Genomic DNA, 15,832 nt, shown 5'->3' on the forward strand with positions numbered 1-15,832 from the left:
GAATTATTGCTTGTGAGACTACAGTCCCTCAACAACAATAAACTGTTCATGTGTATATTCAAACTAATGACAGGTCTTAACCAAGCTGTCAGATCCTAACTGTCTCAAACCTATTGGAAATCTGAATGTACTATCAAGGATAAAAAAAAAAGACTAATCATTTTTAAAAACTAGCCTTTAACTTGGCAGAAAAAAAATGAGGTCTTAACCCACAAAAACATCTTTTATTAAGATGGAAAATCCACTGAGCTATTACTCATGATAATCTGCTTCCTTGCTTGTTGAGTTAGTGATGTCCAAAACTTTCAGTATTTTAAAAACGTTCTTCTACTTCCATGAAGCTTCTTGAATTTCTGAGAAACATAATGCTATTTCTCGCCTGCAGTCAGCAGACATCATTCATTGCTGGATGCGAATTGAGGATTGGTTAGAACAATTTATTGATCTCAGTCAGTGCTCAGTGGCTTTTGAGAAACATTGAATGTTTAGGGGAGACTTGAACACGGCTAAGATGGACGTCTGTTTCACCCCCATTATGACCCAGAACCCAGCAGCAGTAGCTAGAAATGCCTTTAGCTTCCAGGAAGCAAGAGCCAACATTTCCACAACTGGGTACCTTAAGCTAAAAATGTTAAAGGTCTACAGGTAGAAATATAAATAAAAATAACTTATTTTTCATGGGAGATAGACATACACTCACTTTCTCCCTAGCATTTGCAGGTGGCAGACTCATTTGAAAATTATTTCCTTAAGATCTACAGCTCTGGAACCTATTTCATTCATATGGCAGGTTTGGTGGGCTACAGTCTGTAGAGCGGTTCTCTGCCACAGATTAATTATTGTCTGGTGATAGGGGTCTTAGGGGTATTTTTCTTATTCGAACCTCATAAGCGTATAATTAAAGGAGTGGACTTGGGGAAATATTTAGACTCTTTTTGCTGAAAGATAACTTGACGTTTATTTGGATTTGTGAACTGGGGCCAAGATTCTGTGCCTCAGAATTTCATGTAATTAAAATGCAATGATAGTCACAGTAACATATGTCAAGTACACAACATTTAAGTGTTTTGGTTATTGATGCAAAATGCTATTTAGCCATGGCACAAATTTTGCATGTCCGTTATCAGCATTTCTTCTTAAGTGCTGGCTTTATGCCACTGAAATGTGGTTACTCTTCAAATGTTAACTACAACGTTAACAATTTTAATGGCATAAATAAATGCATAAAGGATACAATAAAAGACATAGTATCATAGTGATGATGCCATTAAATAAATTGTCCTTTTGCCAACAAGCAACAGAAGATTATATCCATCTTAAATTGAGCTTGATTTATTATGAGTTAAATAATTACTTGCACTGGAAACTCAACGTTTTTATAAAAGCTTGATATTCGAGTAGCAATAACTTACAGTTTTTTTCATCCCTAGTTGTGGAAGAACTGTGTGTACTTTTGGTCTGACCTACAGGCTTATCATCAGCTTTTCTACCAAGAAACTCTTCATCCCTTTAAAATATGCAAGCAAGCTCAAGTAAGTTGTAAATAATGTTTTTTTCCTTCACAAATACACTTGTTCAGTGTAAAGACTGGAAAAGACAGCAAACAGAAAAGTTTCCAAATCTTGACAACTCACACCAAAGTATATCTGGGTTGTAGACAGTGAAAGAGGCTCTCTGGCTTGCTTCCACAGAATTATTTGATTTAAATGTTAAACACGCATAGTTGGATTTCTAGGCTCTGTCGTCTGTTCCCAGTTTTATCTATTCTACTCAGTTTACCTAATCTCCCCTTTGCTTCTCTGCGTTGCATTTAGAAACTGCCTGGTTAGTGTTAACATCTGTGATAACATTTTTTATGAATCACCTAATTGTGCTTTACCTTCCTTTCCATCTCCTGCGTGGGTTAGAATTGCAAGTCTCATAGACCAGACTTCATATAATGACCTTAAGTCAAGAAAATGGACCTTCAAATTGTCGGTCCTTTTTTACCTTTTCTAACTGACAGGGCATTACAATACCCTTGACATAGTTTTCTTTCATACCCCAAGTTTGATCTTTAGACACTTCTTTCCTCTGATGTGGAAGGGATGTTTCCTGTAAACTAGTATTCTTAATTTTAAATAAATGCACTTTAAGTCATGGAATAAAGTAAAAATAAACTGGTTCACTGTGGGCTGTAGGCGCTGATAGCTCTCACTGACTGCAGAATAGTCTGATACTGCCAGAGAAGGAGTCCTCAGCAGTGTGATATTGTTACAAGGATTCTAAGCAAATTTTAACATCCTTTTGTGAAACTTCAGTCTGTTTTTCCTCTGTAAACCTTGTGTAGGAGTACATTCTATCTGCATATTTGAGTATATGCTGTAATAGAGCAAAACTGCTTCAGATGTCACTGGAATAAATATCTGTAGGGAGCAGTAGAAAATAATCTCATTGTATGGCTTATGTTATTGAGCATCTTGAATTTGTCTTCTTATTTCAAAGTTTTGCTGGGGCAAATAACAGACATTTGTATATTTGTCCAGAATTTTCACTCAAATTAGTGTTAGTATGGAAACTCCAGGCTGAGACTGGTACTCCCTCTTTCCTGTAACAAACTTGACAACATGAAGTGCTACCTTGTTTATTTTTTTCCCCTCTTGCTCTAGTACAGCTTGAAGCTAAGTGCAACTAATGGCATCCCTAAGGCAGACCATCCACCCAAGCCTATGGCTAGAGACCTCATTCACATCAGGAGTGTTGTGAATGCCATGAATTAAATGCCAACAACAGAACTGTCACTTGCCAAAGAAGGTGGGCAAGCATATCGGACAGCACAATCATATTGTCCCTGTCCTTATATATCTTCATAACTGAGTCTGTGATTAACTAGATGCTTAATTAGATGATCTTTTGGGAAACTTGATAGGGAGTGTTACTCTGGAAAATGTCAGGATGTGGGAGATCAGATGAAATCCATTTTCCATAAGAAAAGTTATACTGCCCCAAATTTACTGTGGAATTTGTGGGCGCAGTTAGTTTTCTTAATCAGAGAGTTAGGTGCATAGCAGTGTCACTCTGCTAAAAACATGCGAAATATCTTCTTCTTCCTCTTCCACTTCTTCTCCTTTTAAATATATTTTTACTTACTGTATCTAGACTGAATCTTGATTTTCCTGTGGTTTGTTTTTTTTTTTGTTTTTTTTTTTTTAGGAAAAATCTTAGGCTGTGGCTTATAACTTCTTAATTCTATTTTTAATTTGTTTTAATTTTGTACTAGCTTCCACTCTTTTTGTAATGGTTGCAAGGCTGAAAATTAAAAGCCAGGTCTTTTTTCTTTTTCTTATCTTATTTCCAGTGCTGGCCTGGTGGTGACAGCAGAACATCATGCAATCTGTGTTACTAGGAAATTGCAGAGAGCTACATGCACATAGCCATTAAAGTAAATACATCAAAACGAAATATGTGAAACTGTTCCATTAGCATAACTAACAGCTGAAATGTAACATAACAAATCAACACATGTGCTGCAACATTTGGTATCATTCTCAAGCTTGCCTTTTAAGGCTGCACAAAAATTATTCTTGTTTTCATTGGAACACTATGAAGAGTCAAGCTGCATCCAATCTACAGGATCTGCTTATGGAAAAGATGCTTTCCCAAATTCTGTGCTCACCTTTGGCACAATAAGATAGTCATTCCAAATACTCCTAAGAGAATGTGAATCAAATTCTAAGAACACGTCATCGAGTATATTTTACTATTTATTACAGAAAGAGACATGCAGAGTATTCTGTACGTGTTCTGCCCACTTCCTGTTAGAAACAAAAGCAAACCTGTATTACTGTGTGTCTGCTATTCCTTGTTTCATTTGTTAGATATTTTTATCTCAGCTTTATGATAGAGTAAGGAAACACATTCCAGGATGTATATTCATTCATACAGGGGAAAAAAAAAAGCTGTAGTGAGGCATAAGAAGAATGATGGGTACCAGTAATCATCTAGGAAAGCATGTGGTTATTCACTATAAAAATGCACATAGAAGTGTAAAATAAATTGGGAAAGAAAAACAATAAAGAAACATATGTTGTAGTTTTTGAAAAAAAAAAGTTGTTTAGAGATAGAAACTTTAATATTGTTATGGGAAACACAATATTTTATCACTAGAATGAATTTAGATAAAGGGAGTTTTCATTACTGTGAAGTTTTAGTGTCAGAAACAAATTTATGCTAGTGGGAAGTGATGATGGGGGTTAAGGCAGTTTAGCCTTCCAGTTAAGACCAGTCAGTGCATTGTATATTTCCCTTCATGTGATTCTGTTAAACAGCTGCACAAGCCCCTCATTTAGATCAGAGAAATATCTACACCTTTGGGCAGCAATATGAAGCACTTGGACTTTAAATCTTCTTTGTTTTTCTTGCTACATTCTAGTCATTTTGAGATCACTTACCAAAGCCTTCTCATCTGGACTGAATTCACACCAAAACCCGAAGCCTGAACATTCCACAATTTGGAAATTAATAAATGATGCCAAAATCTGAATTTGAATTTCCTAAGCATTTCATATCTTCAGATTTGTGCCATCATGAGTAATGTCAAGATGCAAACTTTGATCGAATTTCCAGATCAGGGTTTTTTGGGTTAGATCCATCACTTCTTCTAAAACACTCATAGGAAAATGTATAGCTGGCAGGTAGGAAAATTCTTTTTGTTTTACAGCAGAAACAAAACACTGAGTAAATGAAGCACGATATGCACTTGATATCACATGCCTAAGATTTTTGTATGAAATTTATAATATTGAAGTTAATATAAATGTGATTTTTTTCTGTAGATTCTTTTAGAACATTGGCCAAAACCACTGTTTCTCTGTTCCACCAAAACTGACAAAAAAAAACAATTCCATGACATAGGAATCAAAAAAGGCTATGAATATATTAGTTTTAAAAGGATACCATGCTGTTGTTTTTCTTCTCTTTTGTCTTTCTAACATGGTAGCCCAGTGTTGAAGGCTTGAACACAGGATTTTTTACTCTTTCTGAAATGTCTATAACTCTCAGTTGGTCTCCCTATAGTCCTTGCATTGAAATCAGTGAAGATCTACAGATGAGCCTGAAAGCAAGAGACACAGGATAAAAGGTTCTTCGTGTTTCTTCTCTCATCTGCAAGTGCATGCTGTCACTTTGTCACTTTGTGATGCTTTGTTTTCACTTAGTGGGTCAAATCCCATAGCAATGGATTCCTACATGAATGAAGACAGATGTCATCACACCAAATCATCATGCAGCATAAAATCTGCATCTTGGAAAAGGGAAGAGGTTTTCCTGGCTACCTGAGGATCTGGTTCTTTGAGTTCAGAAAAGAGTACAGCTGATTTAACTTCCTCTAAATTTTTGCTTCACATGTAATAACTCCCTTAACAATTGTTTATGGAAAAAAAAAAAGTCTGTTATGCTGTAGTTTTGCATATGAAATTAAACAGGGCTTGAGGGCCATTCTGCAGGTAAAGCAAAGGCAGTCCCTAATATGGCAAAATATTGCAATAGTGTTTATGTGAGCAGATTATCAAAGTCTCTTTTCAGAATCCCAGAATCCCAGAATGGTTGGAGTTGGAAAGGACCTCTGGAGATCATCCAGTCCAATCCAGTGCTACAGCAGGTTCCCTAGAATAGGTTGCACAGGAAAACATCCAGATAGGTTTTGAATATCACCAGAGAAGGAGACCCCACAGCCTCTTTAGGCAGCCTGTTCCAGTGCTCTGACACCCTCAGAGTAAATTTATTGCTCATGTTTGTATGGAATTTCCTGTGTTTTTGTGCCTATTGCCCCTTTGTCCTGTTGCTGGGCACCACCAAAAAGAGCCTGGCCCCATCCACTCAATTCCTGCCCTTTAGATATTTTGCATTGATGAGTTCCCCTCTCAGCCTTCCCTTCTCCAAGGTGAACAGCCCCAGGAATCTCAGCCTTTCCTCACAAAGGAGGTGCTACAGGCTCCTCATCATCTTTGTGGCCTCAGGCAATTTCTTACCCTTTAGGCTGATATTTCAGAGGTCAGCTCTAAAGAATAATAGTAAATATATTTGTTAACCTATTTCATATAGAATTATGTGGGAAAGAAGAGCTCCATGCATTAAGCTGTATATATGTATATTTTTTTAATCTGTAATACTTTACTAAGAATGACTAACTGTATTAGGAATGAGGTTAAATGTTTGTTAAAGTGTTAAGGACCTATTTCAGCTCCTTTCACCAATTTACAGGTCCCTTGTGTGAACCAGTGAAGTCATGACAGGTGGACCAATGAAGCCCTGATGTCTTTCTTTGAAAAGTATTTTTAAAGATACCACATTTTTATATCATTGGACTGTTCCTTTTTAATTTATCTGTTTTATGTGTTAAATGTTTTAGAACAGACTAGAGCATGATGTAACTGAAACTTTTTAGCTTTAGGGTTCTTCAAAATGACTTCCAAGGTTTGAGATCACTATGAATCTAATTCATACTCGTCTGTTGAATTTAAATTCATTTTGAGATTTGCTGAGAAGAGCGTAAGCTAGGATAAATTGGTCTTATGGTTCAGCTAATGCTATTCTTGGCAATGTCTTACTTCTTTGGCCTCACCCTTATACCTGCAGGCCTGTATTGAACTACTGAGGTGGTCTATAATAACTTTGTTTTTAGTGATTGCATCTACACAGAAAGAGAGTGGAATCCTGCAGAGACAATGTATATACTAACCCTAACAAGTTCTACTTGGAGTATGTCAGCCATGGTGTCTCTGTATTCCTCAGTGGCCTGATATCATGAGAGGCTAAAGGATGTGTTTCAAATTGTTAAGGTTCAAAATAAAGGAGATACGGTCTGATGATACTGCTCTTGTTTGAATGAAGGAGTCTAATAAATCAGAAGTTGATGTTAAAAAAAAGGTCATTATTAAATATACTCAAATATCCAGTCACTGTGCTAGAAATCGAAACACAGCAGTGCTTTATTACTGCTTGAAAACAGAGTAGGTGTACCATTTTCTTCTTTTTACTGCTTTGCTCACCTCGTGTTTACAGCTGGATTTAGCAGCATAAGGAAAAATGATTTCCTGGATTCTTCACTGTCAAAATTGTGCGATGATAAATACTGAGAACAGATTCCTCAGTGCAATTCTGACTTACGCTACTCATTTGATCCACTGATCAAATGTTGAAAAATTAATTAGGCTTTGACAGCATGAAGAAGATAAAAAAAATCTATATGAATTTCGTTATGGAAGTATCTCTTTTCACTTGATCTCCTATCTGCAGTCAGAGTCATGATGTTTTAGATGTGCTGGAATATATTCTATAGAGATATTACTGCAAGAAAATGTTTTCATCTGTCTTTCAAGGCAATTTTTTGAAACATTTAAAAGGAAAGAAGAATGTGATTTAGTCATTTGTTTGAAAGAAGAAGCCTTTGGAAGAAAAAAATGGCTCTATGCTACCAGAAGGTGTAGTTTGGGAAAAGGAAATGTTTTCCAGGCTTAGCTTTTTTTCTGCTTTTACATATTGAATGACAAATACTGTGTTTCATCAAAACACCTGATTTAAAAGCACCTGTTATAATCCTTGCTTTTTTAGACACCAGTTCAGATTGGTATCTCCTGATATAGATCTTGTATCACAAAATGAAATGTCAAAGAAATGTGCAAGAGGAACTCAGCACATAATGAAATCTTACCACTGTTTTTCATGAATTTAAAACCTAAAATTACGAATTCCCATCTATTCCTAGAAAAAAAACTGAAGAAGAAATCCTCTTTCACAAAGTGGCCCAATATATATTTTGCAAAAGAACTCAGTGCACTCAATTATAGTATTATAGTGAAAAGAAACTTTCTACTTCATGAAGATATCCATTGTGGATATCTGAATCTAGCTAAGAATCAGTCAAACATCTCCAAAATTGCATTAAACATTGTTTAGTGTTCTAATCACTTAAACAGGTTTGAGTGAAAATGACAGGGAGGCCTCTTATGGCAATAACTGAATTTTGGACAAAATAATAGCACAGGTAAAATATATAGGATAATGTAATCAGGTGCACGTTCAGAATATACAGCAGGGCAGTAGGGGACACATATGCATTACTGGAACAGAAGATGTCTAAGAAACAAATTTCTTCTGTTTTGTTGTAGTTTCTTTATGCAACATATATTGCCCCATCTGCCAGTATGGACATTGGCCTTCATCAGAGTAAGAAAAACATGATTTATCAGAAAATGGACCCAGCTTTTGAGGATCTTTTTGACCCAGCAGAAGAACATGTCCTCCTTATTCTGCTAGAACCATGGATGAAGATGGTGGAAGCAGACAAGTACACTTATGGAAAGGTAAGTGACTTTTATGGCACTATGAAAAATTCTTACGTAATGGAAGAAATTAATAGGAGTTTTCTATGCAGCCCTTTCTCAGTCCTCCATACTAATCTGTTGCATTTACTGTCATGAAGAGTGAAGTATTATGGGATGTTTCAATCACTCACTCCCTTCTTGTTAGGCTGAGCTTCCTGTGAAGAGCAGACTTCCCCTTCAAAAGAATGGTGTAGGCTTCACAGACCCCACACTCTGTGAAGCAGAAAAGAATGCATTTTGCTATGGCAAAATTTCTCTTTGCACCCAGGAAATGCTACATTTCTTTGACATTCTTGTTGATCAAAAGACATTTTATAGTACAGTGTATTTATTTATTTTTTTCATACTGTCATTCCTGCATGTATGGACAAGTAGCAGAACAGAGATAGATACCTAAATACAAATTTGAGAAAAGCCTTCTAGATCTACTTAGATGGTGGCCAGTGCTTATGTTTAAGAATAGTGTAAGAACAAAAAAATGATACAGCAGTATGACCAGCTTCAGCATTTAGCAATCAAGGAAGTGCATAAAGCAGAACTGTTGTCTACCGTTTTTGTGTTTAATAGTCTTTGATGAGCCTTTTGCCCCATGACTTCACATAATGTGTCTAGAGTCATCATAAATCTTCACCCTCACCGTAGCAATGGGTTTAACCGTGCAATAGAAGAAAAAATGCTTATTTTGTTTTGTTTTCACTCTCCCCATCCTGTCCCCACCTTCTGATATTTTCACCTCATTCCCTAGTTCTGCAAGTCCTATGGAAAAGTGAACAACTGTTATTTTGTCATACTCTCAGTGCTGTTAATGCTTTTACATGTCTCTGTCATATCCTACTTCAATTACATTTTGTTGAAACTCAACAATCTGTGACTATTTAACATCCTCTTTTACAGTTGTTTCATACTTTTCTTATGCTTATACATCCCATCTATATCTGTTACTGTATATTCTTTTCATGAGATACAAACAGTACTTAAGATCTGGATGCACTAAGGATTATCCAGTGACAGAATGATGTTTTCTATTTTGCTCGTTGTTCCTTTGCTAATTGTTTCTATCATTCTAGTTGCCTTTTGACTCCTAGTGAGCTCTGAGTGGTTGTGCAAAATGTAAGCTAATAAGCCATCTGCAATGATTCCAAGATCTCTTTACTAAGTAACAGCAGCTAATGTAAAGCACTAATTTGGAGCTAGTTTGAATGACTTAATGTTTACTGTCATCAAATTCAGCTTCTCTTTATCGCACAGATACCAGATATCCTGAAATCCTGTAGCTCTTTGCAGTCAATTTCATTTTCTGCTCTATTATTTTGCAAATTTTGTTGTCTTCTCACTCACCTCCTATTCCAGATAATTTCTGAATACATTTCAAAAAACAACCTCAGCACAGATCCCTAGGAGACTGAATATGAACCACACTACATTATGAAATACATGTATTTATGTTTTGTTTCCTACCTCTAATTAATTCACAAAGGACCTTTTTATCTTATCCTGTGATAACTTAATTCCCTTAAGAAATGTAAAATAGTTTGAATGCATTTCATCTAAAATTGCTATTGACCTGCAGAATGCTATGTAATCGATTAGTGCATTCATTAAGCTGAAGTTATGTTTATTTTCTATCAGATTATTATTAAACTGAACATATGTATGTATTACTGTTACTTTTTGTCTAGTATCTTGTGCCAGTTCCTCACTGAGACAAGTCATCGGCTTAGCAGAGTATTAGGATATACCATTTGTGTACAGAAAGGACTGCTTTCGAGAACGCTCTGAAAGCAACATTTTCACTACTTATAGTGATAGAAGACTTTCTCCAAAGTCCAAACCCTTACTTTATGTTAATTTAATGCATATGTCAGGTGTTGAGTTAACTCGGGGAGAATCTACTGCCCTTTTGGTTTAGATGATGTTCTGCTGTGCAAGTGTTCAGTTATGTGCAAACTTCTAAGTAAATGCCCTAATAACACAAACATCTTAATCAGAGCACGAAAAAATAGAACCACATCCTTCTGAGTGCACAATATGCATTTGTGAAGAGTTACTGTGACATAATACGACCTGTTCTAGGAGGCACTAGGGTCTCTTTGTACTAGGCGCAGGCTGATGCATTAGGCACACTCTCGATCACAAAGAGAAGGTCTGCTTTGTATTTTGTTCAGTCCCTGGCTCTACTCTCCTCCTTTGTTCTCCCATACAGAAGGATATATTTGGCCCATAATGAAACAAGATATTTTATCAAGAATTAGGTGAGTTCAAAATTGTTTACTTGGGACATGGTTAGTATGTATCTACATTTTTATCTTTAAACAAAACAGGAAAAAAAGAATATTTCTTTTTTATTATTGACTCTCATGCTGCACTCTGTTTAAAGTTCATGAAAAATGTTCTGAATTATTTTCCTGTTTGCTTTCAAACTGCCTTTATTTTAAGGAAAAGAATACCCAAAAGCACTTTAGAACAGTGGAACAGAATTACACTGAGCCTGGAGGTATTGTTAATACAGTGACTAGTGTGGTATTCACATTTAGATGAAAGTGTAATGAATATTAATCTAAAACCCTTTTATCTCTCTAACATGTAAATTATTGTATAATATGACCACAGTTTTTTAATCTATGTGATGGGAATGCTGATCAATTCAATTTGTTGTCTAAATTTTACTAAATATCCTAAAATTGCATTTGAGTGGTTTAGTCAGCTGCGAGGGTCACCAAACTATTCTTTACACTGTTACTGGTTGTTGCATATAACACGGGAACTACTGTAGTTATACCTATAATACTTCTAGTTAATTTGAAAAATGCCAACACTTAATGAGATTCAATCATGCAGAATTTATTGTTTTAAGGCACTAGCTATTATCAAACTGAAGAAAGAGACTGAGACTCTGAAAGCTTTCACCTTAATTGTTTTGATATTACCATGGCATCTTTGTCTCTAATATCCACTTTTGGAAACATGTAAGACTCTATCTTTTCGTCATTTACCACTGAGAGTGATCGTTTTATAGCCTGTCTTTCTGCTTCTCAGTGGCACTTAGAAATGCAGCTTACTTGTGGAGGCAATCAGGTAAGTCTGGCTTGCTTTACAAAGTATAATTCAGTATGTTTTTTAATATGAAGTTTTTCACTTAAAGATATAATAGGGCTATTTTGTGGTGTTCTGTAGAAATCTACATATAATCTTGCATAGATATGAAAATATTGTTCCACTAGACCTTTTAATTGTTTGTCACAAGGATGTGACTTCTAGGGTCTCCTAAACGTCTGTCTTATTATTGGCAAACATATTCTTTTCTATCCACTGTCACTGGCAAGTTGCCTGTCCAGTTCTCCATCTTTCTATAATGTGTACTGTAGGGATGACATAAGATATTATTTTTATTAGGTGGAGTTGGTGGAAGAAACTCGACAGCTGGACTCTGTGTACTTTAGAAAACTCCAGGCTTTGCAGCAAGAAAGCGTTTCCAAGAAGAATGAGGTAAGACAAGTACCTACTAACAAAAACAAACTCATTTTCTGTCACAGAGGGTTAACACTTGAAGTATCAGTAATGAAAGATTGTCTACTTGCCAGTTTGGAGTATCAAGTAGTCTGACTTTTACCATCCATGTACTGGGAAATGATTGATAGCCACTGTGTTAATTACAAATTCAGTTCTGTCAGCTACACCAATATCACACCATTGTATGATTGGACTCAATGGGACAGTTTCCACTGATGGAGTATATTTTGGGCCCTTAAGCTTGAATATGTCAATTTCAAGTAACTTACAAATATGTATTAGTTTATTTAATTATGGAACGTGCACACATTAATGTGTTTAAAGCAAACATAAAAATAAAGCTGATTAAGAGCTGGAGCCTTAACTCAATTTATTTTCTTGGTGATCACAAAGCTGTTCTATGGAGATAGAAGTTCTCTAATGCAGGATTATTAGACTGGGGAAAATACAGATGAAAAGGTAGTTATGTAAGTGAAATAATTTCTTCCCTCAGAGTACTGTTGCTGACACTGGTCTACCATCCTTTCCTGACATCCTCAAAGAAGCTCAGCACTTGTGTCAAGCTTCCAAAAAACTGGCAGGTTCTAATTTATATGACCTGATCCACAACAAACAGAAGCTAGAACAGTTCTGGGTTTTTCTAAAAGAGCATTCTGCTGGGTATGTTTCATCATTATAATTAATTTACTTGTTTTTACATTCAGAAGAAATCTATGTTGAGGATCTTGACTGTCTAAATATTCATGAATTTAAATCTTTTTTTCTTTCAAGTATTTGTATATTTGTGAAATTCACATGCATGTTGTCTCACAGCTGAATTGTCTTAACTTTTCTGGAGGTAAAAAACCTCTTATCATAGCATGTATGCAGTCTGGTTTTACTTTCAGTTTATGCTCTGACAAAATCCTGAGTACAGCAATTAGCTAATAATGAGAAAAAAAACGATCTTTTTTGTTCAGATTCTATTTAGTACATTCATAAAATAAGGCAGAATGTTACAGAAATATACAAATAGAACATGACCATGTCATTCACATAGTGTGAAAGCAACTGCAGTTTTCTGTTTACACTGATTAAGTACCAGCTGCTAGTAGATACAGTTTATGGCAAGTTTTGAAAAATAGCCCACTTGTTTAAGAATGAATATCTGAACAGAAGTTCTAGAAGTATATGTGAGTTTGCTACCTTTTTTTTTCTTTTTTTTTATCCCCAAACTTCACTAATCTCTACCCTGTTTTAGGAAAAGTCAAATGTACTCCTTAAGTAACTGTGAGAGAGACTCTTAATTTTCACTTCCCATTAGCTGACGCTTTGCATATTGTCTATTACTTAAATATAAGTACTGCTATGATTTTAAATTGGATACTGTCCACCTTTTTCAACAATGTACAGAGATGTTCATCTAACCCAGGATTCCTCTGGCCAAGACACAATCTCAGATATAAATTTTCATGGTGTAGGTGTTCTATTAAGTGTGGTGCCACTCTTCTAAGTTAACTGCCTAGATCAGTAGGCTCCAGACATTTTTGATTGTGCACTACTATCAGGAAAAAAAAAAGTATACCCAATGTACGCATATTTATTTTTTCATGAATTATATACTCTTACTACTAAAGTTGTGATTTTTCATTTCTCCCTCCCAATGGTCTGTCTCATGCACCTCTGAGTTGTGCAAACTCCATTTTGGAGACAGTGGGTGTAGACTTCCTCTCTAACAGGGAAATGTTAGCAATGACCAGTGAGCTGGCTACAATGGAGAAGTGGATGGATATGCTGAATCAGCTCTGGAATTCCCATCTCTCTGTTAATCACAGATAACTGTTAAACGTTAGAGCCAGAGAAACATTAAATTTATGTTTAAATTGTCTTTTGTAAAAATTCCTAATGAAGAGAAATATAAAAAAGTCTCAGAAAGTGGTGTTTTAGAGATAAATCTAGAACTACTAACTGAAGTTTATTATGGCTCAACTGTAAGTGAAGTTTTGGAAAGAACAGCCTGGTTGCTGAGCACAAACTCTGGTAGGAAATAAAATCAAATTCCATTAATTAATATTCTGTTAAACATACAGGATACAGTCATTCAATTGCAGGCTAATTTGTCTTAGTTTGGCTTCATGGGTTATTATTTATTAGTTTTACCAGAGCAACCAACTATGCATGTCCTCCTGTTATACTATATACTTCCTGTTGGAAGTATAAAGTAGAGCATGCTTAGGTAAGCCATCATGGTAATCAGTTTAAGCTAATACACTTTAAGAGGATATATTTTGATTTTTAAGAGAGATGGACATATTTAGTCTGTTGTCATGGACAGATGACAGGCAATAATTCCATAAACCACAGCAACTTGGATCGCCTGCCTTTGGGTGAACTTATTTCCCCTTTGACAAACCAACAAATGAAAGAACATCAATCTCAATAGAACCTAGGCCTGTAAGGGTCTCAAAAGACTTCTGAAAAGGAGATATCTGTTCTTAAATCATTTGGATGCTTTTGAAAGTTTTACCCAAAGATTAATGCTTCAAGAAACCTAATAATAATATTCCAGTTAATTCCAGTTAATAAACAAATGGAAAAGTGAAACAGATTTGTCTGAATTTAATGTTTCACATTTCCTGCTGCAAATATAATGAATGTCCTCACTGAAATGTTCACAAAACTTTGGATAGTAAGATACTGTCGAAAGCAGTCATATTAACCTAATTTTTTTCAATTAACCTGAAATTGTCAATGTCAGTTATCCTGTCCTCTGGTTTAAATAATAAAACCAATGCATGTTCCATTAGAACAAACTCAAATGGACAGTATACACTCAAATGATTGTGAACAACACAAAGACCAAGAACTGCATATGGAGATTATTTGTCACTTATAAATAATTAAATTAGTAGTAAATTTAGTAATTTATGAAGAGGCAGCCCACAGAAAGCCCTGGAAATGACAGTTTCCATAAATTATTTTTGTCTGCTTGATTTACGGATTAACTCATGAGCTCCAGCGCTCACGTGAATTAGGAAGGGAAGTGATTCCTGGGCAGCCATTCCTAGCTGTCATCCCTGCTCCTCTATCGCTACGAAGAGTCAGAACGGGGATGTCGACTCATCTCCTTGTGGCTCACAGCCTGCAGTATCAATTCAAATATTCATGTGTTTCTTTTTTGCCTTTACTTTGTGAGCTCTGCTCTGTGTCTCTGGTTCACAGTCTCTGCTGGATACAGCAGTGTCAAACTGAGGAGTTTGCTCCTTTCCACGGCACTCCAGAAGGGACCCTGAATGAGATCCCCAGGATGGGTTTTGATCTGTCTGTACAGCATGTGCTATGGTCTCACCAGATGATACAACCAAAAAAAAACTGACATAAAATTTCAGTCCAATGTAACCTGGTATTTAGGACTTAGCACTCTGGTGGTTTGTGGTTAAACTAATAACTCTCTAGAATGCTGATGAAATTAACTCTATATTGAAATAAACATTCTGTTTAAATTTCTTTGTAGAATGGATCTCATGTGCTGGATAGATATTGAACAGTTCAGAAAGATACTCCACAAGGACAAAGAAAAAAGGGAGGAAAAATCCAAGGAAATTAAAAACAAGTACTTGAACAAAAAATACTTCTTTGGACCCAACAGCCCAGCTACCAGAGAGCAACAGGAACAGGTACCAGTTACATAACTGTTAATTAAGAACAGTAATTGCTGTGACAGAGATTAGAGTACATAATCAGCTTTACTCTTGCTTTTCCCCTAGCTATCTCCTCAAATATTATCTTCATTTTTGGCTTGTACTTTGTATTACTGGAACAAAACTAGTCTGGTTCTGTTGTGGTTATGGGGGTTCCTTGCTTCCTGTTGAGGCTTGTCCTCCCAGATCCTCATAGAACATCTCTCTTAAATCCCGATTTGAGGCCACAGCCAGGGCACACACAGCACAGCTCAAACAAAAGTGTTAGAATGGCTTTCA

At 35.9% G+C, this 15,832-nt stretch overlaps 1 protein-coding gene across 1 annotated transcript in view; it reads left to right on the top strand.

Annotated features, from left to right (window-relative positions):
• RGS22 (regulator of G protein signaling 22) overlaps positions 1-15,832 on the top strand; it is a gene marked incomplete at its 5' end in the record, with an annotated part of 69,506 nt that overhangs the window by 25,405 nt on the left and 28,269 nt on the right. Inside the window, 5 exon segments of the mRNA XM_065751806.1 lie at positions 1,431-1,532; positions 8,148-8,342; positions 11,757-11,849; positions 12,367-12,533; positions 15,367-15,529. Of these exon segments, the coding sequence (XP_065607878.1) occupies positions 1,431-1,532; positions 8,148-8,342; positions 11,757-11,849; positions 12,367-12,533; positions 15,367-15,529 (720 nt within the window).

This window comes from Cyrtonyx montezumae, unplaced genomic scaffold (genome assembly GCF_038088225.1).
Source record: "Cyrtonyx montezumae isolate F1298 unplaced genomic scaffold, pur_monq_1.0 scaffold_8, whole genome shotgun sequence".
Lineage (NCBI taxonomy): Eukaryota > Metazoa > Chordata > Aves > Galliformes > Odontophoridae > Cyrtonyx > Cyrtonyx montezumae.